The following is a 26784-nucleotide window of genomic DNA, read 5'->3' on the forward strand; positions in this document are numbered from 1 at the left end:
CATGATCAACTTAAAAGGGGTTCGTTGAGGACTCAAACAGCTAGTGAGCAGATTTGCTCCATTTTTACAACTTTTGAAAATCATGACACTAAAGCCCTTTTCACACGAGAGCCGAAGACCAACGTCCCTTGTTGTGGGCGCCAGTTGTCTGTCACATTTCATGACCAACATTCACACGTTTCACACGAGCTTTCTAAACCATGGTCGTTGGGAACGAAATCGCATTCCCGTTATATAATCACAAATTTGCGTCGTGTGAAATGAATCCGAGTGATGAAATCGCCAGGGACCCGCGTAATAAACAACCGGGATCAAGACCTCCTCCAAAAAATCGCAACCCTGTTTAGAATCGCCGGATCACTCGTGTGAAACGAAACACAGTAGATTACAAAGGTCCTCGGTGATCGCACAACGATCATGCATGCACAAACCATGGGGTTTCTATATGCACAAACTTTTAAGCAGTACACGTCATTACCTGATGGAGAAAGTTCGTATATTCCACATCCAACAAAATGGTGTCGGCAGCACAAATTGAAAATTAGTTTGTTTTATGCTTTCCTCAAAGTCAAAGTTTGTTTCTATGACCAAGAAGCTTCCGATCAAGAAAGTCTTGAATCTGGCCTTTCCGCGCGCAATTTCAAATAAAATGCTTTCGGATACATTCATCTTTGGAGTCGGGACGCTGAGAAATCGTTTATTTGTTATCATTTTGTCAATTACTTTGATATCCAAACGGCTTGACGTTGCAAAACATGTAACGACTACCCAGTGTCATTTTGATTGCATCAAAAACGGGAAAGAAAATCTGTAAACACACGTGTGCAGATAGACTTGACAGTCAGTCCTTTTGATGTTCAACGAAAGCATACACATCGCGCGCACTGCACATACAAAACACAAGTAGGACTTTTCCTTACTCTATTACAGGAGGTAGTAAGAATTTGGTTGTGATCAATCGCTGTACTAATTGAAGTACATGTATTTCGCCGCAAATTCTCCACACATGCATACTCTGCCGACGTCAACATCTAGCAAGGGTTGAATCCGATCAAGAAACACTCTGAGCGTCTTTTAATGCACGCAAAAAATAGTGGTGTGGACGCAAACCCTCTCGCTTATCTCTCGTTTTTTAATTTAAATTTACACTGAATGAACTCGGAGAACACATTATTTTAAGGTGAAAAATCCGGAAGATTTTTATGCCTGGAAAACACATTGGTGCGCCAAAAAATGATCGATGGTAACCTAAAGCAAACACATGACATTGCACAGGCACTGACAGAGCACCAGCGAACTGATAAACAACCCACAGTGCGATCTCGCATAAACAAGGGACGTCGGGAACGCAATGTGCGTGGTCGTGTGAATGTTGGTCATGAAATCGCAAACAACCTTTGTGACAGACAACTGGCGCCCACAACAAGGGACGTTGGTCTTCGGCTCTCGTGTGAAAAGGGCTTTGATCCCGGTTGTTTATTACGCGGGTCCTTGGTGATTTCATCGCACGGATTCATTTCACACGACGCAAATTTGTGATTATATAACGGGAATGTGATTTCGCTCCCAACGACCATGGTTTAGAAAGCTCGTGTGAAACGGGCTAAATTCTAGGGAACACGAACTTGATCCTCAATGTCCAATGAATCCTAGTCGACGAGGTAAAAGGAAACCGTGCAATTTCGAGGCATGTTTGTGTGGGTCATTGTATTCTACTTTTATAACATCTTAAAAAAAAGAAGTTGCGAGATAATAATGAAAAAAAAATTACCAATAGTGTCCACACCGTCTTTAAAAACACATGATGCGGGGGGGGGGGGGGGTCGGGGGAGAGCGGGCCGTATAGTAGACTACAAAAACAGTGGGGATGTGATGTCTCACCTGTTCCATGACTTGGATAACGCCCTCTATTATTTGATTGTTAATTTTTGGCACTTTAATTACTGCTCCTATAAAAAAGCTGAAAAGTTCATCGTTAGTTAAGTTAAAGACAGTGGACACTATTGGTAATTGTCAAAGAATAGTCTTCACAATTGGTGTATCTCAACATATGCATAAAATAACAAACCTGTGAAAATTTGAGCTCAATCGGTCGTCGAATTTGCGAGATAGTAATGAACGAAAAATCACCCGTCACACGAAGTTGTGTGCTTTCTAATGCTTGATTTCGAGACCTCAAATTCTAAACTTGAGGTCTCGAAATCAAATTCGTGGAAAATTACTTCTTTCTCGAAAACTGCATCACTTCAGAGGGAGCTGTTTCTCAAAATGTTTTATACCATCAACCTCTCCCCATTACTCGTAATCAAGAAAAGTTTTACGATGAAAATTATTTTGAGCAATTACCAATAGTGTCCACTGCCTTTAAATTTGTTCAACCTACAACAGATGAAAGGCTGTTTCTCAGCTCTTTGCGTGGGTAGATTATTAGGCTGCTGCTGGCTGGCTTGAACATCAGCGACAGTGGAATTTTGAGCATTTTCTAATCATCGATGTTAGATGCTACCACTTGAGGAAAACAATTAGATTACTGGGTTTTTTTTCAGGATCAGGAAAACATTCTTTTTGTTCAAGCCCCGCTTCATGAAATAATTTAATTTCCACCTCTATTGCATTTTTTTCCCTCTACATCAAAATTGCCACTGTCGTAGTTCTTTCCAATGAATATTTTTTGTTTCTTCCACTTCGATTCAAAATTGGAAAACTTGTTGAGTGTGACAAGAATTGCCCCGATCTCTGCAAATTAATAGGCCCTTGAAAACCCTACGTCATTTTGACTCTCCCTGTGCTGCATAGTTTGTGGCAGCTACGTGGCTTTGAAATACTCAAACACATCCGTTGAGGGGGTACTGTTGATTGTCCGTGTATGGTTTTTGAGCAGACAGGTTGTATCGAGTGTAACGAAGCTGGTTTTTCTTGGTAGTTTACTTGCCATTTAGCTAGATACAGGAGCTAAATTACCTACTTCTGGAAAGGTAAGTCTGTGTTCTGTGGTGGTGGTATTATTACACTGCCAAAATATAGTTGTCAGTCCCTGTGACTTATGTTTAGTCCAGTGCCTGAATGCAATTGCATTATCATGCATGGAATGGAAGGTCGATATTGTCAACACGTAACACAGCACAACACAACACAACAACAGGTTTTTATAGCCATATTGTTAATGTTTATTGTTGCGGGATCTCGAGTGATTATGAATAACTCAAATACTGTATACTGTCGTTTCCATGGTGATTATTTGAGACCGGAACTGTTGGCAAAGAGCACGTTTGCCCCCAAAATAGGGTTAACAAGAATGTTCAAATGGCCAAATAGGCTTAGGCTAATCATTGTCAATTGATGAGGACTGGATGGAAGGACTGTGAGAGCTGAGGTTTTTAATTTATTTTATTTTGAAAATTTCTTTATATCCACTTGCTTAGTGTCTTGTTTTTACTAAGGTCTATATTTGATTATTATTAAATGGATGTTTAGCATGTATAGCATGTTTAGCGGAACAAACCTCCATACTAGTTCTAGGAGTACACTGTCAACCCTTCTGGACACATGTGAAGGATAGTTTAACCTAAATAAAGACTAACTAAAGAGAGATGATAAAGTGGTACTTCTAGCAACTATAAGGCTCCCCTGTGAGCCTTATATAGGGGTCTAATATTTTGGACCTCCTTAACGCTTACGTTTTTAAAATCAGCATTAATAGATGAAATTTTTACGACCATGTGCCATCAATTACAGAATGGTTTAGTCCAACTCGGTCGTGGCTCGGCAGTTCGGCAAGCGAGTAGGCTGGTGCCCACGACAAGAACAGTGCTTAGTGGCCAAGTGACCAAAAGATAAAGCCTTGAGCATATTGAGAAGTCAAAAAGTGTGCGATGCGGCAGAAAAACGAGTACCGAGCAAAAAATGTCCTTTTGGGAAGATGTTTTTTAATTTTAAAACTCAACAAAAAGGCCATACAAGCATCATGAATGTATATTGAGTGTGTGGTGAAAGTTTCGGGTGTGAAATTTTTGTTAATGATGGCGAACGATCGTAAAACTTTCACCTACATTATCAACACCGATTTTAAAAAACTAGCGTTAAGGAGGTCCAAAAAACTAGACCCCTCAAGGCTCACAGGGGAGCCTTATAGTTTCTAGAAGTAATAAAGTGGCTGCCAGAATGAATTTAAGCTGTAACCGAGTACCACCTGTGGCCTAAGTTAGAGACTAGGCCGAGACCTAGTCAGTACTGAAATGTTGTAGTGGCAGAGCAACTGTCAAAATAAAAATTTCAGACAATACAGTGCCCCAGTGACCGTGTCTACTGCGACTTACCAATAGGCGTAGCTCTTGGTCACATCCCTTATTTATAGACCAGAATTGGGGAGGTAGTGCTTTCTGCTCTACCGGCCAGGCTTCAGATTGATGATACCCAAGCCTACATCTGAATGGAAAAAAATAATTGTAGCCCACACCTTGAAGTGGTGGCGTTCAGGCCTTGTGTGTCTGGCGACTTACATAAAAAAAAAAAAATAATAATATTAATGGTTTGTAACACTGTGGTGTACTCTGGTCTATGACTGTCTAGTCAGGATGATCAAGTTTTACAATGCCCATTGTCAAACTAGAACTACTGTGACCTACCTGTGTGCTCAGTGTTTGGAAAATCATAACAAATTTCCGTACAAGTCAGTACAGACAGTCCCGAGTATGACCACAGATTTTTTTTTTTTAAGTGCAGCCCCCCAGTTACTGGGTCATGTGTAATGTGCGCTAATTTTGATTATTTTGTTTTCTATTTGAATGAATTGAGAAGCAATATTACCTCTTTTGTATTTTATAGGCCCTAAAGGTCAAAAACTAATTGTGTTTACTTCAAAGTTATTTGAGAGGTTTTTGTTATGGTGAAGGGTGCGGGAAAGTTTTCCTCTCTTGTTTGTTTAAAATAAAAGACAATTCCCTCTCATTTCCACAGAGACATCACTGGTGCCTAACGACCATGGCGGATATTGTTGCTGTGTGGGAAGTCTCCCTTAGCGACGGGGTACACAAGGTTGAGTTCGAACACGGAACCACTTCAGGAATGAGAATCATCCGTATCGATAATAAGGTCATTATCAGTCAGTAACAGTCAAAGACAGTCAGTGAGATTTTATCATGAGAAATCTGCTGCTATACCTATCCCCTTATTCTCTGCCATTTCAGTTCAAGTCTCAACCCTCCTACTGTCTGACCATTTAATCTCATATCATTCAAATGGTTTGGAATGGAATGGTAGATATGTAATTTGCAGGCCTGCAATATGATGTCATGGTTGAAACATCCACACAGTACACAGATAGACTTTACTCTGTGCCATACAATTACAGGCCTTGAATTTCAGGGCCTTTCTTAAAGGCAATGGACACTATTGGTAATTACTCAAAATAGTTATTATCATAAAACCTTGCTTGGTTACGAGTAATGGAGAGCTGTTGATAGTATTAAACATTGTGAGAAACGGCTCCCTCCGAGGAAACATAGTTTTCGTGTAAGAAATAATTTTCCACAAATTTAATTTCAAGACCTCAGAATTAGATTTTGAGGTCTCGAGTGCAAGCATCTGAAAGCACACAACTTCGTGTGACAAGGGTGTTTTTTCTTTCATTATTACCTCGCAACTTCGACAACCAATATTGAGTTCAAACTTTCACAGGTTTGTTATTTTGTTCATATGTTGAGATACACGAAGTGAGAAGACTGATCTTTGACAATTACCAATAGTGTCCAGTGTCTTTAAAGGGGCACACTGTTGAAAGGGCACCACAGCAGAAGCACAGGGCACAATGGCAACTACTCTGGGTTGTTTCAAGGCCTGCAATTATGTGACTGGCTTTGGCAAAACCCTGTACACTTGTTCAACTACTGTAAATGTGACATTTAGGTTTGAACCAAGGAAAGTTTACGTTGTTCATGACAGGGATTCATATATTTTTTCTTTTTCGTCAGACTTGAACAAAATCCTCTAGTGGTCTCATTTTGAAGTATTTACCGATCTATGACCCTACCACTCTGATGCACGTTAGAACACATTAATATAACACAAAATCAGGCTAACTGAATTAACACGTCTGTTTTCGAAACCTACAGGAAATTCTAAGACGAAACTGGATGTTCAAACTCGTTGGGAGGGAGCACTTCCAGATCGGCAAAGTGAAAGCGTCCATCAATATCGACGCATCAGGAGGGTTCTCCTATGAATACAGTCTGGAAGTAAACGGCAAGGCACTCAAGAAGTTTAAAGAGCAACGGAAGAAGTCTGCAAGGGTTTGGACGCCTGTTGTTGATGGTCATGAATTCAGAATCGTTTTAGGTACGTAGGCTGCTTGTAATGATGTCTAAGAGAGGTTTGCGCTAACACTATGTGAATATCGCGATTTGAGTAGTGTTGGTTCTGAAAAGAACTGGTAGTTAACAACTCAACATTTCTATCAAAAGAACTGATGGTTAAAGACAGTGGACACTATTGGTAATTGTCAAAGACCAGTCTTCCCACTTGGTGTATCTCAACATATGCATGAAATAACAAACCTGTGAAAATTTGAGCTCAATTGGTCGTCGAAGTTGCGAGATAATAATGAAAGAAAAAACACCCTTGTCACACGAAGTTGTGTGTGTTTAGACAGTTGATTTCGAGACCTCAAGTTCTAAACTTGAGGTCTCAAAATCAAATTCGTGGAAAATTACTTCTTTCTTGAAAACTAAGTCACTTCAGAGGGAGCCGTTTCTCATAATGTTTTATACTTTCAACCTCTCCCCATCACTCATTACCATGTAAGGTTTTATGCTGATAATTATTTTGAGTAATTACCAATAGTGTCCACTGCCTTTAACAACTCAACGGTTTGATCAGTAAGATCGAAGCGTTGAATCATTAGATTGAAAAGTTGAGTCGATAATATAATATTTGATTTTATATATAGCGCTTTTTCACTCCCGAATGGGTGTCTCAAAGCGCTTCAAATTATTACCCCTGGTCACTGGGCCTTAATTCACTCCTTAAACCATCTCAGCTCCCTGGGGAGTATACAGCCTCGTGCACGAATGCGCTACTCGGCTAAATCAATCACAATAACCATCTCTGCCCTCACAGGTCCCCATTTACCCCTGGGTGGAGAGAAGCAATAATAGTTAAGTGTCTTGCTCAGGGACACAAGTGTCACGACCGGGATTCGAACCCACACACTGCTGAACAGAATCAGCAGAGCTTGAATTCTGTGCTCTTAACCGCTCGGCCACGACACCCCACGACACCCCCGATAACCACTGGTTCTTTTCAGAACCAAGACTACTTAAATGGAGATATTCACATGGTGTTACTGCAAACCTCTCTTAGTTAACACTTCCACCATGCAAAGTTTCAAATCCTACTGGTAATGATGTGTTGTGTTCTTTTAGAATACAAAATCCACTAAATCCTTCACAAAACCTCAAAATTGTTTCTCTTAAAGCCTGGTTTATACTTTTGCAAAAGCGAACGTGAAGCAAGTAATGCAAACAATCAGGTATGCGATGTTTTCCAATTGCAGCACAAGGAAGTTCACCTTGCATCTCAACATCTCAACAAAAAACCTGTGGCCAAGTTTTGTACTTCTTTCTTTTGCTGCATGTGTACATTTTAGTCCACTTTCGTTCTACCGAACTGGTGGTTTCTGCCATTACTTGGACACATTTTTGCTTCCAACATTGTCGCTTGCACTTAAACAACTTGCAACTTGCATGGAAATTATTAGCCAAACAAGGCAGAACAAAATTTAAGACTCGTTTAATATATCTGGGATGTGTGTTAGCACTTTCCCGAGTTCTGTGAAAAAATCACCTGTAGACATATTACTCTAGTCAGTAAGACACTGCACTAGAATCGCAAAAGTCGAGGGTTTGTATCCCACCCGAGTAATACGCCTAGTGATTCTTCCATAGACTTCTGGAAAGTACTGAGTATACTGTGCTAACACACATTGGTGTAAGGGTAAAACCAAAGTTAATAGAAAGAAAATTAATCTAGATAAATTTAGACAGCTGTCATTAACTTTTTTATTCATACTCTTTTCAGAAAAAGATTCCATGGATGTATGGTGTAATGGCCAGATAGTAGAAACTGCGGTGAGTCCTGAGTTTTATGTACTTTTATTTCATTTTTGTAGGCACAGGGGTCGGTTTTACAAAGAGTTAGGACAAGTCCTGACATGGGTCTAGTCCCTAGGAGGTTTAAAAAACCTAAGGCGTCCTAAGAGACAAGACTAGTCTTAACTCTTTGTGAAATTGACCTCTGGAGACATTTTTTGTCAAAGACCAGTATTCAATAAAACAGTTAGTATAGGATTAAAAACAATCCTATACTTTGCCTTAAAAGACACTGGACACTAACGGTGATTGTCTAAGACAAGTCTTCTCACTTGGTGTATCTCAACATATGCATAAAATAACAAACCTGTGAAACTTTGTGCTCAATTGGTTGTCGAAGTTGCGAGATACATGTAATAATGAAAGAGCAAACACCCTTGTCACACGCAGTTGTGTGCAGTAAGGTGCTTGATTTTTAAAAACAAACCTGTTAAAATTTGAACTCAATTAGTCGTCGAAGTTGCGAGATAATAATGCAAGAAAAAACACCCTTGTCACACGAAGTTGTGTGCTTTCAGGTGCCTGATTTCGAGACCTCAAAATCTAATTTTGAGGTCTCTAAATCAAATTTGTGGAAACCTACTTCTTTCTCACAATGTTTTATACTATCCACTGCCTTTAAACTAGAAATTTCTAACCTTATCATGGATTATAATTTCACAAATCAATCAGTCCGTTATAAAACATGTATCCTAGTGACGGCTAGTTATTAATATTTTGTAATGGAGATGTAAATATTTAAACAGCAGACGACTCCAATGTCATCAGTCGCTGTATTGTTGGTTGAAAGGATCATAGAGATCCTGCAACTGTCTGGGCACTCTTAAACACAAATACTTACATGGTCTTAAATAATAGATGGGATACGCTAATGCCTGCCTGCAGTCATGATGTCATGTGGTGAATGCAACCACAGAGTAGACAGTGTAGTTCTTTCCATAGTTGTTTCATTTCTATCTGAGGTTGTAAATGGTTTCAAAAATGGTTTAATCTTTTACACTGTTGCTGGTAAAAACTCAAAATATAAATTAAAACAGAAACAGTTACTTTGTAATGAGCAAGAGAGAGCTGTTGACAGTAAAAAAACATTGTGAGAAATGACTCCAAAAAATTTGCTTACCATGTATTTTATACCATATACCTACATGTAGTTTGCACTGATAAAATGTCTTCAGTTTTCTGTTATGTATCTAGAACCTTAAAATCACAAGAACATTTTTGACCCATAATTTAAAAATTTGACCATGTCATGTTGACTTTGTTTATTATGGACCAAAAACCCCAACTCACAAAATTCTCAATGAATCTCAAACTTTTGCTAATATACCCAGTTCGCACTGATAAAATGTCTTCAGTGTTCCATTCTGTATCATTTGGAACCATAACATCACGCAATTTTATTAAAACCCCAAATCTGAAATATTGGCCATCTCGGTATGGCAGATTTTTAAAATTTCGGACCAGAATCCAAACTAACAAAATTCCTGAAATATCTGAAAATTGTACTTATAAATCCAGTCTGCATTGATAAAATGTCTTCAGCAGTCCGTCCTGTATCATTGTGAACCATAAGATCACCAAAATTATTTTAACCCAAAATCTGAAATTTTGACGATGCCGGCATGGCAGACTTTTTTTTTTCTTGGACCAAAAATCCAAACTTCTTGATAAATTCCAAAGTTCTGCTAAATATGGCCAGTCTGCACTGATAAAAGGTCTCCAGTAGTCCGTAATGTATCATTTGAAACCATAAAACCACCACTAATGTTGTTACCCCAAATCTGAAAATTTTACCATGCAGGCATCACATATTTTTTGGATTTCTCAATAAATCTGAAACTCATGCTAATAAACCCAAATCGCACTGATAAAATGTCTTCAGTAGTTTGTCTCGTATCATTTGAAAGCATAAATTCACTGAAAATCGCTTTACTTCAAGTCTGAAAATTTGACCATCAATTGCCTCCACTCTGCGTTGAATAAAGGAATCAATGTGAGGTGAAGAGGTTTTCAACAAGGCCTGGTTCTTGATAATTTTACCGAGACGAAGTCGAGGTAAATTATTAAGAACTAGGGTTCGGCGGGTTTAAACCACTACGTGTAGTTGAAAAATGATTCAACACACTTTGATTCTACTTCATAAATACCTTTTCGGTAAAAAAAACATCTTGAAACACTTTTTGGTCAAAAAGTAAAATAATGCAAAAATTATAATTGTTCAATGATTTCTTTCAACACAACACCTCTCCAGCTATGAAATGGTAAGGCCCTCGGGTAAACAACTCCTAATAAGGGAATGCTGTGTGCGTAGCGCGTATGGCGTGATGTGGCACAACTGTTTCAGCCGTTGCTCTCGACCAATAGGAATGAAGAAACTGTCTTATAAGCACATGTGCATGCTCGCGTGTCACGCCCATGGTTAAACACTTTTTACTGATACACACCCACGTGACGCGCTCTCCACCGATAGGAATAGCGAAACTTTCTGAGGTATTTGTGAATTTCTTTTTATGTTGAGCGCTAAGTACATGTAGGTCCTCCCACAAGTTTTAAACTGGCACACTTAAGTTTCAAACTATTGCACTAAATTATCAAACTTGCACGAGCCAAATATGCAAACCTAAAACCTAATTATTAATAAGGCCATTCAGCCCCCACAGAAAATGAGGGTGCTCTGGAGTTGTTTTGGTTGTAATAAACTATTCGTTGCCAGCCAGTCCAGAAAGAAATTGGCAGATTATCACACAGATCGAATGCGAAGTGGTTAAACTGGTTTTCATAAATAATAGCTTTGTATACCTGTATATAAGAAGATCCAATGCAAAGTGGTTAAACATGTTTTCATAAATAATAGCTTTGTATACCTGTAAGAAGAGTAAACATTAGTACTTGTGTTTATAATTTGTTTGAACCCTTTACACTGTGAGTTCTTGACAGTATAAAACATTGTGATAAACGGCTCCCTCTGAAGTAACCTAGTTATGGAGACAGAAAATAAAATATTTGACTTGAATTCTAGACCTCAGCTGAGGTCTCAAATTCAAGGCATCTGAAAACACACAACTTGTGCGACAAGGGTGTTTTTATTTCACTATTTTCTAGCAACTTCGACAACCAGTTGAGTTCAAATTTTCACAGGTTTGTTATTTTTCACACATGTTGAGATACACCCAATACACCAAGGGAGAAGACTGGTCTTTGACAATTACCAAAGGTGTCCAGTGCCTTTGAGCACTGTATACTTTCCCAGATTGTAAGACATGTGTTCTAGCAATGCAAGGGTTATTGGGTTCAAATTACACCTGAGTGATTTGCCTGTGGATTTTTGTCACAGTAAATACATTACAGTGCTTAATACACATTGGTTTAAGGGTAAAAACAAAGTATTTTCTTTATCCCTGATGCAAAATTTTATGTTGTATTTCTACTTGTGTTCATATTGATTGTTAATCAGTGTTGTATCCTCGGTGGGCAGTGCCAGCCGGAACTGGCCAGGACCGACAGTTTTTGCCCAGCAAGTCTAGCTTTAATCAAATGTCACAGAGAAATAACACAGTCAAAAGGCTATTCAACTTTATTTGCATGGCCCCATACCATGAACAGTTTCGAAACCTGCCGACGATTTCACCAAACTCTTCCTAACTTAGGATTAATCTTAAGACTCCACTTCATCAATAATGGCCCACAATTAAACATGAATAATTTTGTTGATCCTTGATCCGAACAAGAATTGTTTATTGCCCACCACTAAAAATTGGTCTAGCTACAGCCCTGTTGTTAATGTCCTGCTTGTCTTCAATATTTCAGGGAGTGTTTGTTGACGATGGCTCGGAAACCCACTTCACTCTCTCCTCTGGCGTCGCTTGCTACATTAAGAATGTAAGTAGTGGCAAAAAGAAAGAAGGAATCATTCACTCGTTGGTCATCAATGATAATGAAATTCCTGAGGCAGTGGAGTAACCCTGCCAAATCTGCCACCAAGATCCCTTTTTTGTTTTCATTATTAATTTTTACTTTGTGCCTGCTGCCTTTATTGTATTCAGTTTGTAATACAGCACTTTGAAGTTCAAAGATTGATGTGCTCAACTTAAAGGAACAATACAGAATTGGTAAGAAGAAAAAAAATCGTGAAGATCACAGATTTACATAAAACTTACACGGTCTAATGATAATGATAGTAGAAAACATCCCTTAAAATATTTCTGTCTGAAATTTCATATTTGGTGAGAATTTATTAAACTGATTTTGGTTTGGAGTTTATCGCTCAGTAAGCGTTTTATTCATTTTTGTTTTGGCATCGATGCAATGCAAAATTTGTAATCGTTTTTTTTCCACTATTCTCTCGTGACCCAGATGGCCGATCGATCTGAAACTTCTACAGAATTGTCAGTTTATGTATATGGTGGATTACATAAAGTGCTTACACAGCCAGCAACCTTTTTTGCTAGCAAACCAATTCTGTAATGTTCCTTCAAGTAAGATTTATTCTTTCCAAATGGAAATGTGACGTCCTCTTTAGTTTGGGAAAACAACCTAATTATTTTGTATGTTAAGGTATGATACATGATTGGCAAAGAAAAAACCAATGACTGATAGTATTTACATGTACCTGAAATGTTTTGTTCATGAGAAATAGCCTTCTAAAAATGTACATGAAAGTTGTTTGCCATTTACTTTCATCTTTTCCTGTAGGGGCATGGAGGCAATTGCCTCCCAAATTCCTCCGATCATGTCTCCAAAATATGACCTAGGCCTACATGTAATTGTTATAAGAGTTGGTTTGTGTTTTAGAAAACACATTTTTTTTCAAAGCCAATGATGTACTGTACCTTTATTGTGTTATGTTATCTTTGCACATAACACTTCATAAGTGCCTTATGCACTGGTCAGACTTTTTGTTCTCCTTTTGTGTAGTTACATGTAGGACTGATATAGTGAAAAACTCTCATGCAATGCTACGTACGTACACGTTCAATTGTCATTCAAGCATAATACAGGCCTGCTAATCCATTCTCAACTACTCGGTTAATCGTGCTGCCACAACTACTACAAAAATTGTCGCAACTACCTGCTTGGTGAACCAATTGTGTCGCTCAAAACTATTTGTGACAATATTATTTATAAAACACAATCCTTCAATCCTTTCAGTGTGAATTGTACTATTCATCTTGAGAATTAAAAATAAGTCGTGAGTAGTGCCAAAGACGCGACTATTTGAGGCGCGAACGAATTCCCGACTATTTAAGGCGCAACTAGCGAGAAGTAAATTTCACTAATCACCCAAGCCTAATGGTGATTAGAAATGAGTTTTTTTACTAACATTTCAAAGAGAGTTGATCAGTTACATGTAGTTAAGTGAATAGACAATCTGCTGTGTGATTTAAATTGTACAAAATTCAAAGTATTTTTTATATGTTGTTGTACAGTAGAGAATGTGTTTTTAGCGTTCAGTATATTTTTTCAAAATTCTGTCCTTACCGGTTTAAGAGAGCTGGTTCCTGTCAATTCTAGACTTGAGTTTAACTTGGAAAAACAGGTCTGTTAACATGTACATCCAAATTATATCAGAACAAACAATGTAGGCCTACATGTCAAGTCACTTTATGTGTAACTTTAGTATTTGAACCATTCGATTGTCTTAATTCTACAGTATAAATATAGATGTACAATACATGATAAAGCTAACCTGTAAACATTTCATGTCAAAAGGTTGTGGTGTTTTTGAAATATCACTGAGCTGTTATGTCCATGCAGAAGATCCGTAATTAGAATATCTGACAAACATTTCTGACAGAAATGCTTCTCAGATTCAAATTGATATTTTTTTAAACGATTCTCAAAATACTTTATACAGTACTATTAAAAGCTGCTGTAAAGGTTAACACTTTTGCTGAGGAATTTGTTGTTCATGAATAATTGTTGCTCATTTGGTTTCTTAGTCTATGGGCCGATTTCGCAAAGAGTTTGATCTTAATTGCAAATCAATTGTAGTTGCTTAGAAAAGTGTGATAACACATACAAATCACTACGGGTGGTAATACTGACAATTTGTCTTACGATTCATTTTATTGCTTTGTGAAGTCTGCCCCAGATCTCATTCGACAAATACTACTGAGGTTTGATTGACTTTACTCATTTGAACTAAGTGTGTAATGGGGTTTTATTTGATCATAAAGCCCTGACACAATTAGCAGTTAGGTCTCGGTGTTTCCTACATGTACATGTACATCACTAATGAACAGATGCAGGTGCTAATTATTCACAATGCTAATTGGATCAACAAAAGCCAATGCATGTTCCATTGTGCATGAATAGCACGCAAAACAAAATGGGTCACAAATTCAAATCCAAGCAACAGCTTCATGCATGGCGTGCTGATTTTTAAAGCAATCACTAGACAACTATAAAACCTTTCATTATACATGTAGCGTGCGAAGTACAGCATGGCGTCCATCTTGGCAGCTTGATTAATTTTGTATCTGTAATCAGTTCACCAAAATGATAAATTTTTAAGATGGTGCTTTTGCAAATGGGCTGCCACAGTATGCTACTTGACACCTGAAAATGTTGGCAATTTTTAAAGTTGGGATTTTTGGCTTTGAAAAGATGCAGTAGGCTCTACTGCTGCCTTTAAATGTCACTTTACCCGGGCTATATTTTAGGAAATATTGACACTTGAGGAAGCATTGGCACTTAAAAACTATGTATTAAAATTGAAAAAATCATAAGGGGTTAGTCCAGCATTTTTATCAAGTTTTGGTCAAATTTTAAGTTGCTCTAAAAAGATGCAGTAGGCTCTACTGATGCCTTTAAATGTCACTTGACCCAAGAAATAAGCTATATTTTAGGAAATATTGGCACTTGAAAAATAGGTCAAAAATCATAAAAAAATCATACGCATTTTTATCAAGTTTTGGTCAAATTTTAAGTTGCTATAAAAAGATGCAGAAGGCTCTACTGATGCTTTTAAATGTTACTTGACCCTGGAAATAAGCTATATTTTAGGAAATATTGGCACTTGAAAAATAGGCCAAAAATCGAAAAAATCATAAGGGGTAAGTCCAGCATTTTTTCAAATTTTGGTAAAGTTTTAAGTTGCTATAAAAAGATGCAGGATGCTCTACTGATGCCTTTAAATGTCACTTGACCCAAGAAAACAGCTATATTTTAGGAAATATTGATACTTGAAAAATAGGTCAAAAATCGAAAAAATCATAAGGGGTAAGTCCAGCATTTTTTCAAATTTTGGTAAAATTTTAAGTTGCTCTAAAAAGATGCAGTAGGCTCTACTGATGCCTTTAAATGTCACTTGACCCGAGAAATAAGCTATATTTTAGGAAATATTGATACTTGAAAAATAGGCCAAAAATCGAAAAAATGAAAAGGGGTAAGTCCAGCATTTTTTCAAATTTTGGTAAAATTTTAAGTTGCTCTAAAAAGATGCAGTAGGCTCTACTGATGCCTTTAAATGTCACTTGACTCAAGAAAACAGCTATATTTTAGGAAATATTGATACTTGAAAAATAGGTTAAAAATCGAAAAAATGATAAGGGGTAAGTCCAGCATTTTTTCAAACTTTTGTAAAAATTTTAAGTTGCTTAAAAAAGATGCAGTAGGCTCTACTCATGCCTTTAAATGTCACTTGGCCCTTCAAATAAGCTATGTTTTGGGAAATAATGAAAATAGGCAAAAAACTCTTGCAAATTTTGTATTAAAATTGAAAAAATCATAAGTGGTTGGTCCAGCATTTTTATCATTTTTTGGTAAAGTTTTAAGTTGCTCTAAAAAGATGCAGTAGGCTCTACTGATGCTTTTAAATGTCACTTGACCCTGGAAATAAGCAATATTTTAGGAAATATTGGCACTTGAAAAATAGGCCAAAAATTGAAAAAATCGTAATGGGTAAATGCAGCATTTTTTCAAATTTTTGTAAAAATTTTAAGTTGCTCTAAAAAGATGCAGTAGGCTCTACTGATGCCTTTAAATGTCACTTGACCCAAGAAAACAGCTATATTTTAGGAAATATTGATACTTGAAAAATAGGCAAAAAATCGAAAAAATCATAAGGGGTAAGTCCAGCATTTTTTCAAATTTTGGTAAAATTTTAAGTTGCTCTAAAAAGATGCAGTAGGCTCTACTGATGCCTTTAAATGTCACTTGACTCAAGAAAACAGCTATATTTTAGGAAATATTGATACTTGAAAAATAGGTTAAAAATCGAAAAAATGATAAGGGGTAAGTCCAGCATTATTTCAAACTTTTGTAAAAATTTTAAGTTGCTTTAAAAAGATGCAGTAGGCTCTACTGATGCCTTTAAATGTCACTTGACTCAAGAAAACAGCTATATTTTAGGAAATATTGATACTTGAAAAATAGGTTAAAAATCGAAAAAATGATAAGGGGTAAGTCCAGCATTTTTTCAAACTTTTGTAAAAATTTTAAGTTGCTTTAAAAAGATGCAGTAGGCTCTACTCATGCCTTTAAATGTCACTTGGCCCTTCAAATAAGCTATGTTTTGGGAAATAATGAAAATAGGCAAAAAACTCTTGCAAATTTTGTATTAAAATTGAAAAAATCATAAGGGGTTAGTCCAGCATTTTTATCAAGTTTTGGTCAAATTTTAAGTTGCTCTAAAAAGATGCAGTAGGCTCTACTGATGCCTTTAAATGTCACTTGACCCAAGAAATAAGCTATATTTTAGGAAATATTGGCACTTGAAAAATAGGTCAAAAATCATAAAAAAATCATACGCATTTTTATCAAGTTTTGGTCAAATTTTAAGTTGCTATAAAAAGATGCAGAAGGCTCTACTGATGCTTTTAAATGTTACTTGACCCTGGAAATAAGCTATATTTTAGGAAATATTGGCACTTGAAAAATAGGCCAAAAATCGAAAAAATCATAAGGGGTAAGTCCAGCATTTTTTCAAATTTTGGTAAAGTTTTAAGTTGCTATAAAAAGATGCAGGATGCTCTACTGATGCCTTTAAATGTCACTTGACCCAAGAAAACAGCTATATTTTAGGAAATATTGATACTTGAAAAATAGGTCAAAAATCGAAAAAATCATAAGGGGTAAGTCCAGCATTTTTTCAAATTTTGGTAAAGTTTTAAGTTGCTCTTAAAAGATGCAGAAGGCTCTACTGATGCCTTTAAATGTCACTTGACCCAAGAAATAAGCTATATTTTAGGAAATATTGGCACTTGAAAAATAGGTCAAAAATCATAAAAAAATCATACGCATTTTTATCAAGTTTTGGTCAAATTTTAAGTTGCTATAAAAAGATGCAGAAGGCTCTACTGATGCTTTTAAATGTTACTTGACCCTGGAAATAAGCTATATTTTAGGAAATATTGGCACTTGAAAAATAGGCCAAAAATCGAAAAAATCATAAGGGGTAAGTCCAGCATTTTTTCAAATTTTGGTAAAGTTTTAAGTTGCTATAAAAAGATGCAGGATGCTCTACTGATGCCTTTAAATGTCACTTGACCCAAGAAAACAGCTATATTTTAGGAAATATTGATACTTGAAAAATAGGTCAAAAATCGAAAAAATCATAAGGGGTAAGTCCAGCATTTTTTCAAATTTTGGTAAAATTTTAAGTTGCTCTAAAAAGATGCAGTAGGCTCTACTGATGCCTTTAAATGTCACTTGACCCGAGAAATAAGCTATATTTTAGGAAATATTGATACTTGAAAAATAGGCCAAAAATCGAAAAAATGAAAAGGGGTAAGTCCAGCATTTTTTCAAATTTTGGTAAAATTTTAAGTTGCTCTAAAAAGATGCAGTAGGCTCTACTGATGCCTTTAAATGTCACTTGACTCAAGAAAACAGCTATATTTTAGGAAATATTGATACTTGAAAAATAGGTTAAAAATCGAAAAAATGATAAGGGGTAAGTCCAGCATTTTTTCAAACTTTTGTAAAAATTTTAAGTTGCTTAAAAAAGATGCAGTAGGCTCTACTCATGCCTTTAAATGTCACTTGGCCCTTCAAATAAGCTATGTTTTGGGAAATAATGAAAATAGGCAAAAAACTCTTGCAAATTTTGTATTAAAATTGAAAAAATCATAAGTGGTTGGTCCAGCATTTTTATCATTTTTTGGTAAAGTTTTAAGTTGCTCTAAAAAGATGCAGTAGGCTCTACTGATGCTTTTAAATGTCACTTGACCCTGGAAATAAGCAATATTTTAGGAAATATTGGCACTTGAAAAATAGGCCAAAAATTGAAAAAATCGTAATGGGTAAATGCAGCATTTTTTCAAATTTTTGTAAAAATTTTAAGTTGCTCTAAAAAGATGCAGTAGGCTCTACTGATGCCTTTAAATGTCACTTGACCCAAGAAAACAGCTATATTTTAGGAAATATTGATACTTGAAAAATAGGCAAAAAATCGAAAAAATCATAAGGGGTAAGTCCAGCATTTTTTCAAATTTTGGTAAAATTTTAAGTTGCTCTAAAAAGATGCAGTAGGCTCTACTGATGCCTTTAAATGTCACTTGACTCAAGAAAACAGCTATATTTTAGGAAATATTGATACTTGAAAAATAGGTTAAAAATCGAAAAAATGATAAGGGGTAAGTCCAGCATTATTTCAAACTTTTGTAAAAATTTTAAGTTGCTTTAAAAAGATGCAGTAGGCTCTACTGATGCCTTTAAATGTCACTTGACTCAAGAAAACAGCTATATTTTAGGAAATATTGATACTTGAAAAATAGGTTAAAAATCGAAAAAATGATAAGGGGTAAGTCCAGCATTTTTTCAAACTTTTGTAAAAATTTTAAGTTGCTTTAAAAAGATGCAGTAGGCTCTACTCATGCCTTTAAATGTCACTTGGCCCTTCAAATAAGCTATGTTTTGGGAAATAATGAAAATAGGCAAAAAACTCTTGCAAATTTTGTATTAAAATTGAAAAAATCATAAGGGGTTAGTCCAGCATTTTTATCAAGTTTTGGTCAAATTTTAAGTTGCTCTAAAAAGATGCAGTAGGCTCTACTGATGCCTTTAAATGTCACTTGACCCAAGAAATAAGCTATATTTTAGGAAATATTGGCACTTGAAAAATAGGTCAAAAATCATAAAAAAATCATACGCATTTTTATCAAGTTTTGGTCAAATTTTAAGTTGCTATAAAAAGATGCAGAAGGCTCTACTGATGCTTTTAAATGTTACTTGACCCTGGAAATAAGCTATATTTTAGGAAATATTGGCACTTGAAAAATAGGCCAAAAATCGAAAAAATCATAAGGGGTAAGTCCAGCATTTTTTCAAATTTTGGTAAAGTTTTAAGTTGCTATAAAAAGATGCAGGATGCTCTACTGATGCCTTTAAATGTCACTTGACCCAAGAAAACAGCTATATTTTAGGAAATATTGATACTTGAAAAATAGGTCAAAAATCGAAAAAATCATAAGGGGTAAGTCCAGCATTTTTTCAAATTTTGGTAAAGTTTTAAGTTGCTCTTAAAAGATGCAGAAGGCTCTACTGATGCTTTTAAATGTTACTTGACCCTGGAAATAAGCTATATTTTAGGAAATATTGGCACTTGAAAAATAGGTCAAAAATCGAAAAAATCATAAGGGGTAAGTCCAGCATTTTTTCAAATTTTGGTAAAGTTTTAAGTTGCTCTAAAAAGATGCAGTAGGCTCTACTGATGCTTTTAAATGTCACTTGACCCTGGAAATAAGCTATATTTTAGGAAATATTGGCACTTGAAAAATAGGCTAAAAATCGAAAAAATCATAAGGGGTAAGTCCAGCATTTTTTCAAATTTTTGTAAAAATTTAAGTTGCTCTAAAAAGATGCAGTAGGCTCTACTGATGCCTTTAAATGTCACTTGACCCAAGAAAACAGCTATATTTTAGAAAATATAGATACTTGAAAAATAGGTCAAAAATCGAAAAAATGATAAGGGGTAAGTCCAGCATTTTTTCAAATTTTGGTAAAGTTTTAAGTTGCTCTAAAAAGATGCAGTAGGCTCTACTGATGCCTTTAAATGTCACTTGACCCAAGAAATAAGCTATATTTTAGGAAATATTGATACTTGAAAAATAGGCCAAAAATCGAAAAATCATAAGGGGTAAGTCCAGCATTTTTTCAAAATTTGGTAAAATTTTAAGTTGCTATAAAATGATGCAGGAGGCTCTACTGATGCCTTTAAATGTCACTTGACCCTGGAAATAAGCTATATTTTAGGAAATATTGGCACTTGAAAAATAGGTCAAAAATCATAAAAAAATCATAAGCATTTTTTCAAATTTTGGTAAAGTTTTAAGTTGCTCTAAAAAGATGCAGTAGGCTCTACTGATGCTTTTAAATGTCACTTGACCCTGGAAATAAGCTATATTTTAGGAAATATTGGCACTTGAAAAATAGGCCAAAAATCGAAAACATCATAAGGGGTAAGTCCAGCATTTTTTCAAATTTTTGTAAAAATTTAAGTTGCTCTAAAAAGATGCAGTAGGCTCTACTGATGCCTTTAAATGTCACTTGACCCAAGAAAACAGCTATATTTTAGGAAATATTGATACTTGAAAAATAGGTCAAAAATCGAAAAAATCATAAGGGGTAAGTAAGTCCAGCATTTTTTCAAATTTTGGTAAAATTTTAAGTTGCTCTAAAAAGATGCAGTAGGCTCTACTGATGCCTTTAAATGTCACTTGACCCAAGAAAACAGCTATATTTTAGGAAATATTGATACTTGAAAAATAGGCAAAAAATCGAAAAAATCATAAGGGGTAAGTCCAGCATTTTTTCAAATTTTGGTAAAATTTTAAGTTGCTCTAAAAAGATGCAGTAGGCTCTACTGATGCCTTTAAATGTCACTTGACCCGAGAAATAAGCTATATTTTAGGAAATATTGATACTTGAAAAATAGGTTAAAAATCGAAAAAATGATAAGGGGTAAGTCCAGCATTTTTTCAAACTTTTGTAAAAATTTTAAGTTGCTTTAAAAAGATGCAGTAGGCTCTACTGATGCCTTTAAATGTCACTTGACTCAAGAAAACAGCTATATTTTAGGAAATATTGATACTTGAAAAATAGGTTAAAAATCGAAAAAATGATAAGGGGTAAGTCCAGCATTTTTTCAAACTTTTGTAAAAATTTTAAGTTGCTTTAAAAAGATGCAGTAGGCTCTACTCATGCCTTTAAATGTCACTTGGCCCTTCAAATAAGCTATGTTTTGGGAAATAATGAAAATAGGCAAAAAACTCTTGCAAATTTTGTATTAAAATTGAAAAAATCATAAGGGGTTAGTCCAGCATTTTTATCAAGTTTTGGTCAAATTTTAAGTTGCTCTAAAAAGATGCAGTAGGCTCTACTGATGCCTTTAAATGTCACTTGACCCAAGAAATAAGCTATATTTTAGGAAATATTGGCACTTGAAAAATAGGTCAAAAATCATAAAAAAATCATACGCATTTTTATCAAGTTTTGGTCAAATTTTAAGTTGCTATAAAAAGATGCAGAAGGCTCTACTGATGCTTTTAAATGTTACTTGACCCTGGAAATAAGCTATATTTTAGGAAATATTGGCACTTGAAAAATAGGCCAAAAATCGAAAAAATCATAAGGGGTAAGTCCAGCATTTTTTCAAATTTTGGTAAAGTTTTAAGTTGCTATAAAAAGATGCAGGATGCTCTACTGATGCCTTTAAATGTCACTTGACCCAAGAAAACAGCTATATTTTAGGAAATATTGATACTTGAAAAATAGGTCAAAAATCGAAAAAATCATAAGGGGTAAGTCCAGCATTTTTTCAAATTTTGGTAAAGTTTTAAGTTGCTCTTAAAAGATGCAGAAGGCTCTACTGATGCTTTTAAATGTTACTTGACCCTGGAAATAAGCTATATTTTAGGAAATATTGGCACTTGAAAAATAGGTCAAAAATCGAAAAAATCATAAGGGGTAAGTCCAGCATTTTTTCAAATTTTGGTAAAGTTTTAAGTTGCTCTAAAAAGATGCAGTAGGCTCTACTGATGCTTTTAAATGTCACTTGACCCTGGAAATAAGCTATATTTTAGGAAATATTGGCACTTGAAAAATAGGCTAAAAATCGAAAAAATCATAAGGGGTAAGTCCAGCATTTTTTCAAATTTTTGTAAAAATTTAAGTTGCTCTAAAAAGATGCAGTAGGCTCTACTGATGCCTTTAAATGTCACTTGACCCAAGAAAACAGCTATATTTTAGAAAATATAGATACTTGAAAAATAGGTCAAAAATCGAAAAAATGATAAGGGGTAAGTCCAGCATTTTTTCAAATTTTGGTAAAGTTTTAAGTTGCTCTAAAAAGATGCAGTAGGCTCTACTGATGCCTTTAAATGTCACTTGACCCAAGAAATAAGCTATATTTTAGGAAATATTGATACTTGAAAAATAGGCCAAAAATCGAAAAATCATAAGGGGTAAGTCCAGCATTTTTTCAAAATTTGGTAAAATTTTAAGTTGCTATAAAATGATGCAGGAGGCTCTACTGATGCCTTTAAATGTCACTTGACCCTGGAAATAAGCTATATTTTAGGAAATATTGGCACTTGAAAAATAGGTCAAAAATCATAAAAAAATCATAAGCATTTTTTCAAATTTTGGTAAAGTTTTAAGTTGCTCTAAAAAGATGCAGTAGGCTCTACTGATGCTTTTAAATGTCACTTGACCCTGGAAATAAGCTATATTTTAGGAAATATTGGCACTTGAAAAATAGGCCAAAAATCGAAAACATCATAAGGGGTAAGTCCAGCATTTTTTCAAATTTTTGTAAAAATTTAAGTTGCTCTAAAAAGATGCAGTAGGCTCTACTGATGCCTTTAAATGTCACTTGACCCAAGAAAACAGCTATATTTTAGGAAATATTGATACTTGAAAAATAGGTCAAAAATCGAAAAAATCATAAGGGGTAAGTAAGTCCAGCATTTTTTCAAATTTTGGTAAAATTTTAAGTTGCTCTAAAAAGATGCAGTAGGCTCTACTGATGCCTTTAAATGTCACTTGACCCAAGAAAACAGCTATATTTTAGGAAATATTGATACTTGAAAAATAGGCAAAAAATCGAAAAAATCATAAGGGGTAAGTCCAGCATTTTTTCAAATTTTGGTAAAATTTTAAGTTGCTCTAAAAAGATGCAGTAGGCTCTACTGATGCCTTTAAATGTCACTTGACCCGAGAAATAAGCTATATTTTAGGAAATATTGATACTTGAAAAATAGGCCAAAAATCGAAAAAATGAAAAGGGGTAAGTCCAGCATTTTTTCAAATTTTGGTAAAATTTTAAGTTGCTCTAAAAAGATGCAGTAGGCTCTACTGATGCCTTTAAATGTCACTTGACTCAAGAAAACAGCTATATTTTAGGAAATATTGATACTTGAAAAATAGGTTAAAAATCGAAAAAATGATAAGGGGTAAGTCCAGCATTTTTTCAAACTTTTGTAAAAATTTTAAGTTGCTTTAAAAAGATGCAGTAGGCTCTACTCATGCCTTTAAATGTCACTTGGCCCTTCAAATAAGCTATGTTTTGGGAAATAATGAAAATAGGCAAAAAACTCTTGCAAATTTTGTATTAAAATTGAAAAAATCATAAGTGGTTGGTCCAGCATTTTTATCATTTTTTGGTAAAGTTTTAAGTTGCTCTAAAAAGATGCAGTAGGCTCTACTGATGCTTTTAAATGTCACTTGACCCTGGAAATAAGCAATATTTTAGGAAATATTGGCACTTGAAAAATAGGCCAAAAATTGAAAAAATCGTAATGGGTAAATGCAGCATTTTTTCAAATTTTTGTAAAAATTTTAAGTTGCTCTAAAAAGATGCAGTAGGCTCTACTGATGCCTTTAAATGTCACTTGACCCAAGAAAACAGCTATATTTTAGGAAATATTGATACTTGAAAAATAGGCAAAAAATCGAAAAAATCATAAGGGGTAAGTCCAGCATTTTTTCAAATTTTGGTAAAATTTTAAGTTGCTCTAAAAAGATGCAGTAGGCTCTACTGATGCCTTTAAATGTCACTTGACTCAAGAAAACAGCTATATTTTAGGAAATATTGATACTTGAAAAATAGGTTAAAAATCGAAAAAATGATAAGGGGTAAGTCCAGCATTTTTTCAAACTTTTGTAAAAATTTTAAGTTGCTTTAAAAAGATGCAGTAGGCTCTACTGATGCCTTTAAATGTCACTTGACTCAAGAAAACAGCTATATTTTAGGAAATATTGATACTTGAAAAATAGGTTAAAAATCGAAAAAATGATAAGGGGTAAGTCCAGCATTTTTTCAAACTTTTGTAAAAATTTTAAGTTGCTTTAAAAAGATGCAGTAGGCTCTACTCATGCCTTTAAATGTCACTTGGCCCTTCAAATAAGCTATGTTTTGGGAAATAATGAAAATAGGCAAAAAACTCTTGCAAATTTTGTATTAAAATTGAAAAAATCATAAGTGGTTGGTCCAGCATTTTTATCATTTTTTGGTAAAGTTTTAAGTTGCTCTAAAAAGATGCAGTAGGCTCTACTGATGCTTTTAAATGTCACTTGACCCTGGAAATAAGCAATATTTTAGGAAATATTGGCACTTGAAAAATAGGCCAAAAATTGAAAAAATCGTAAGGGGTAAGTGCAGCATTTTTTCAAATTTTTGTAAAAATTTTAAGTTGCTCTAAAAAGATGCAGTAGGCTCTACTGATGCCTTTAAATGTCACTTGGCCCTTCAAATAAGCTATATTTTGGGAAATAATGAAAATAGGCAAAAAACTCTTGCAAATTTTTTAAGTTGATATTTTATCCTCTAAAAAGATGCAGAGACCTCTTCTTTTGCCTTTACTTGCAACTTGACCCAGGATATAAGCTTTACTTTGGAAAATATATATATTCTATATATAAAACACTATTCTGTTTTACAAAGATCAAAGTACTAAACACCTAATAAGTGTATATATATTTGTGAATGAACCATATTAGTTATGTACCAGTTTTTGTCATTTCTTTGAGTTGTGCTGTTGGTTTTGCTTGATGTTTATAAAGGAAAGTAAATGCTTGTTTCATATTATTTATTCTAGAGACAGTTACGAGCCCAATTTTATGGCTCTGCTTTTGGTAAGCACAGAATTTGTGCTTACGGAAGCAGGGAATTCTGTGCTGACGTCAAGCGTATTTTACGGGTTAGTGGGGAATTTTGGCTTTAACGCGTGCATTCTCCACAGTACTAGGCATTATACGCTTACAAGGCTAGCGCAGAAATTTCACGTAAGCGGGAAATCGTGATCGCAAGCACAGAGTTCGGCAGTAAGCAGAGCCATGTAATTGGGCCCTGTTAAAACCTGATAGAAATAGAGCCTTGAAAATATAGAGCTTGACTCAAAGTGTCCTGCTGTGAATGTGGTGTATGAATACCATGTGATAGTTGTTTGACGAAAAAATATTGATTATAAAATAATAATACTGGGTTTGTTACAGTGCTTCATCACACCCCAGGGGCGTACCAGTCCTGACACCTGTGTCCTTAAGCAACACACTTAACCATGATGCGATCGTCCTTGGGATGGGACATAAATTAGTTGTGTAAGTTTTACACAGGTTGAATAACCCAGTTCACTTTTTTTAAAGAGAAGGGGCTCACCCCTGTGTTCCTGGTGTTCCACAGCACCTTGTAAAACATTACATGGCGCTATGTAAAAGGAGAAATGTCTCAACAAACAATGGTTATAAGATTTTTTAGCAAGATACGCAGGGAGATGCTTTGAATTCCGCAACCCATTTATGTAGGACTCTTGATGAATTTACAGGGGCTGCGGGGCATTCAGCAGCCACTGCCAGGAACACCAGGGTAAACCCAGTCTCTTAGCGATCAGTGTAAGTGGGTTCTTTTACGCTCATTACACAACACATGAGACCTAAGGCTAAATATATTCCATCTGATTGAAGGACAAAGCAATATTGTCAAGTGTCTTGCCGGGATTCCAATCTCCACTCTGCTGTTTTGAACCAACATGAGCCCAGATATCAAAGCATGCGTATATGGCAAAATGGCGACATGCATTGATAATTTAAAGTGTCACGACCCGGACTCAAACCCACTCTGTGCTGATCAGAAAGAGCAGAGCTTGAGTACAGACATACATGTATGGCAAAATGGCGACATGCATTGAGAATTGTATCACACTTTATATGCGCTTTAAGTGTCACAACCGGGAGTCAAACCTAAACTGTGCTGATCAGAAACAGCATAGCTTGAGTACAGAAAGCCAGACATGCATGTAAGGCAAAATTGCAGCCTGCGTGAGAAATTTATCACATTTTATTAGCGCAATAAAATGACTGTGTCATGCATGAAATCGTCTCCCATTTGAGTCAGACAGACAGATTCCTCGGCTTCTGTTTTGTTATTCTATTGGTTACAAGCATCTACAATGTGATTATGCAATTATATGCATATAATTTGCAACTAATGCATTCTTGTGTGTGTGTTTAATACCAACAATATAATGTAACTTTATAATGTAAACAATTCGTTATTATTTTTAAGTGTATATTTTAACGTTTGTTTCTTATTTGCACTGTACAGTAAATGCAATGTTATTTTATTTGTAAATTTGAAGTTAAGGTGATAGGTTAAACGACCACTGAAAAATGGTTCCAAATGATTTTCTGTATTCAGTGA

The 26784-nt window shown here is 35.3% G+C and overlaps 1 protein-coding gene across 1 annotated transcript; it reads left to right on the plus strand.

Annotated features, from left to right (window-relative positions):
- Positions 1-2868: 2868 nt before the first annotated feature.
- On the plus strand, positions 2869-26775 carry LOC139937059 (fas apoptotic inhibitory molecule 1-like). The gene is made up of 5 exons (XM_071932039.1): positions 2869-2975; positions 4957-5091; positions 6111-6333; positions 8074-8123; positions 11952-26775. The coding sequence occupies exons 2-5, from the start codon at positions 4981-4983 to the stop codon at positions 12102-12104; spliced, it is 537 nt and encodes a 178-aa protein (XP_071788140.1). The 5' UTR covers positions 2869-2975; positions 4957-4980; the 3' UTR covers positions 12105-26775.
- The last annotated feature ends 9 nt before the right edge of the window (positions 26776-26784 follow it).

The sequence above is a fragment of the Asterias amurensis genome, chromosome 5 (assembly GCF_032118995.1).
Source record: "Asterias amurensis chromosome 5, ASM3211899v1".
Classification (NCBI taxonomy): domain Eukaryota; kingdom Metazoa; phylum Echinodermata; class Asteroidea; order Forcipulatida; family Asteriidae; genus Asterias; species Asterias amurensis.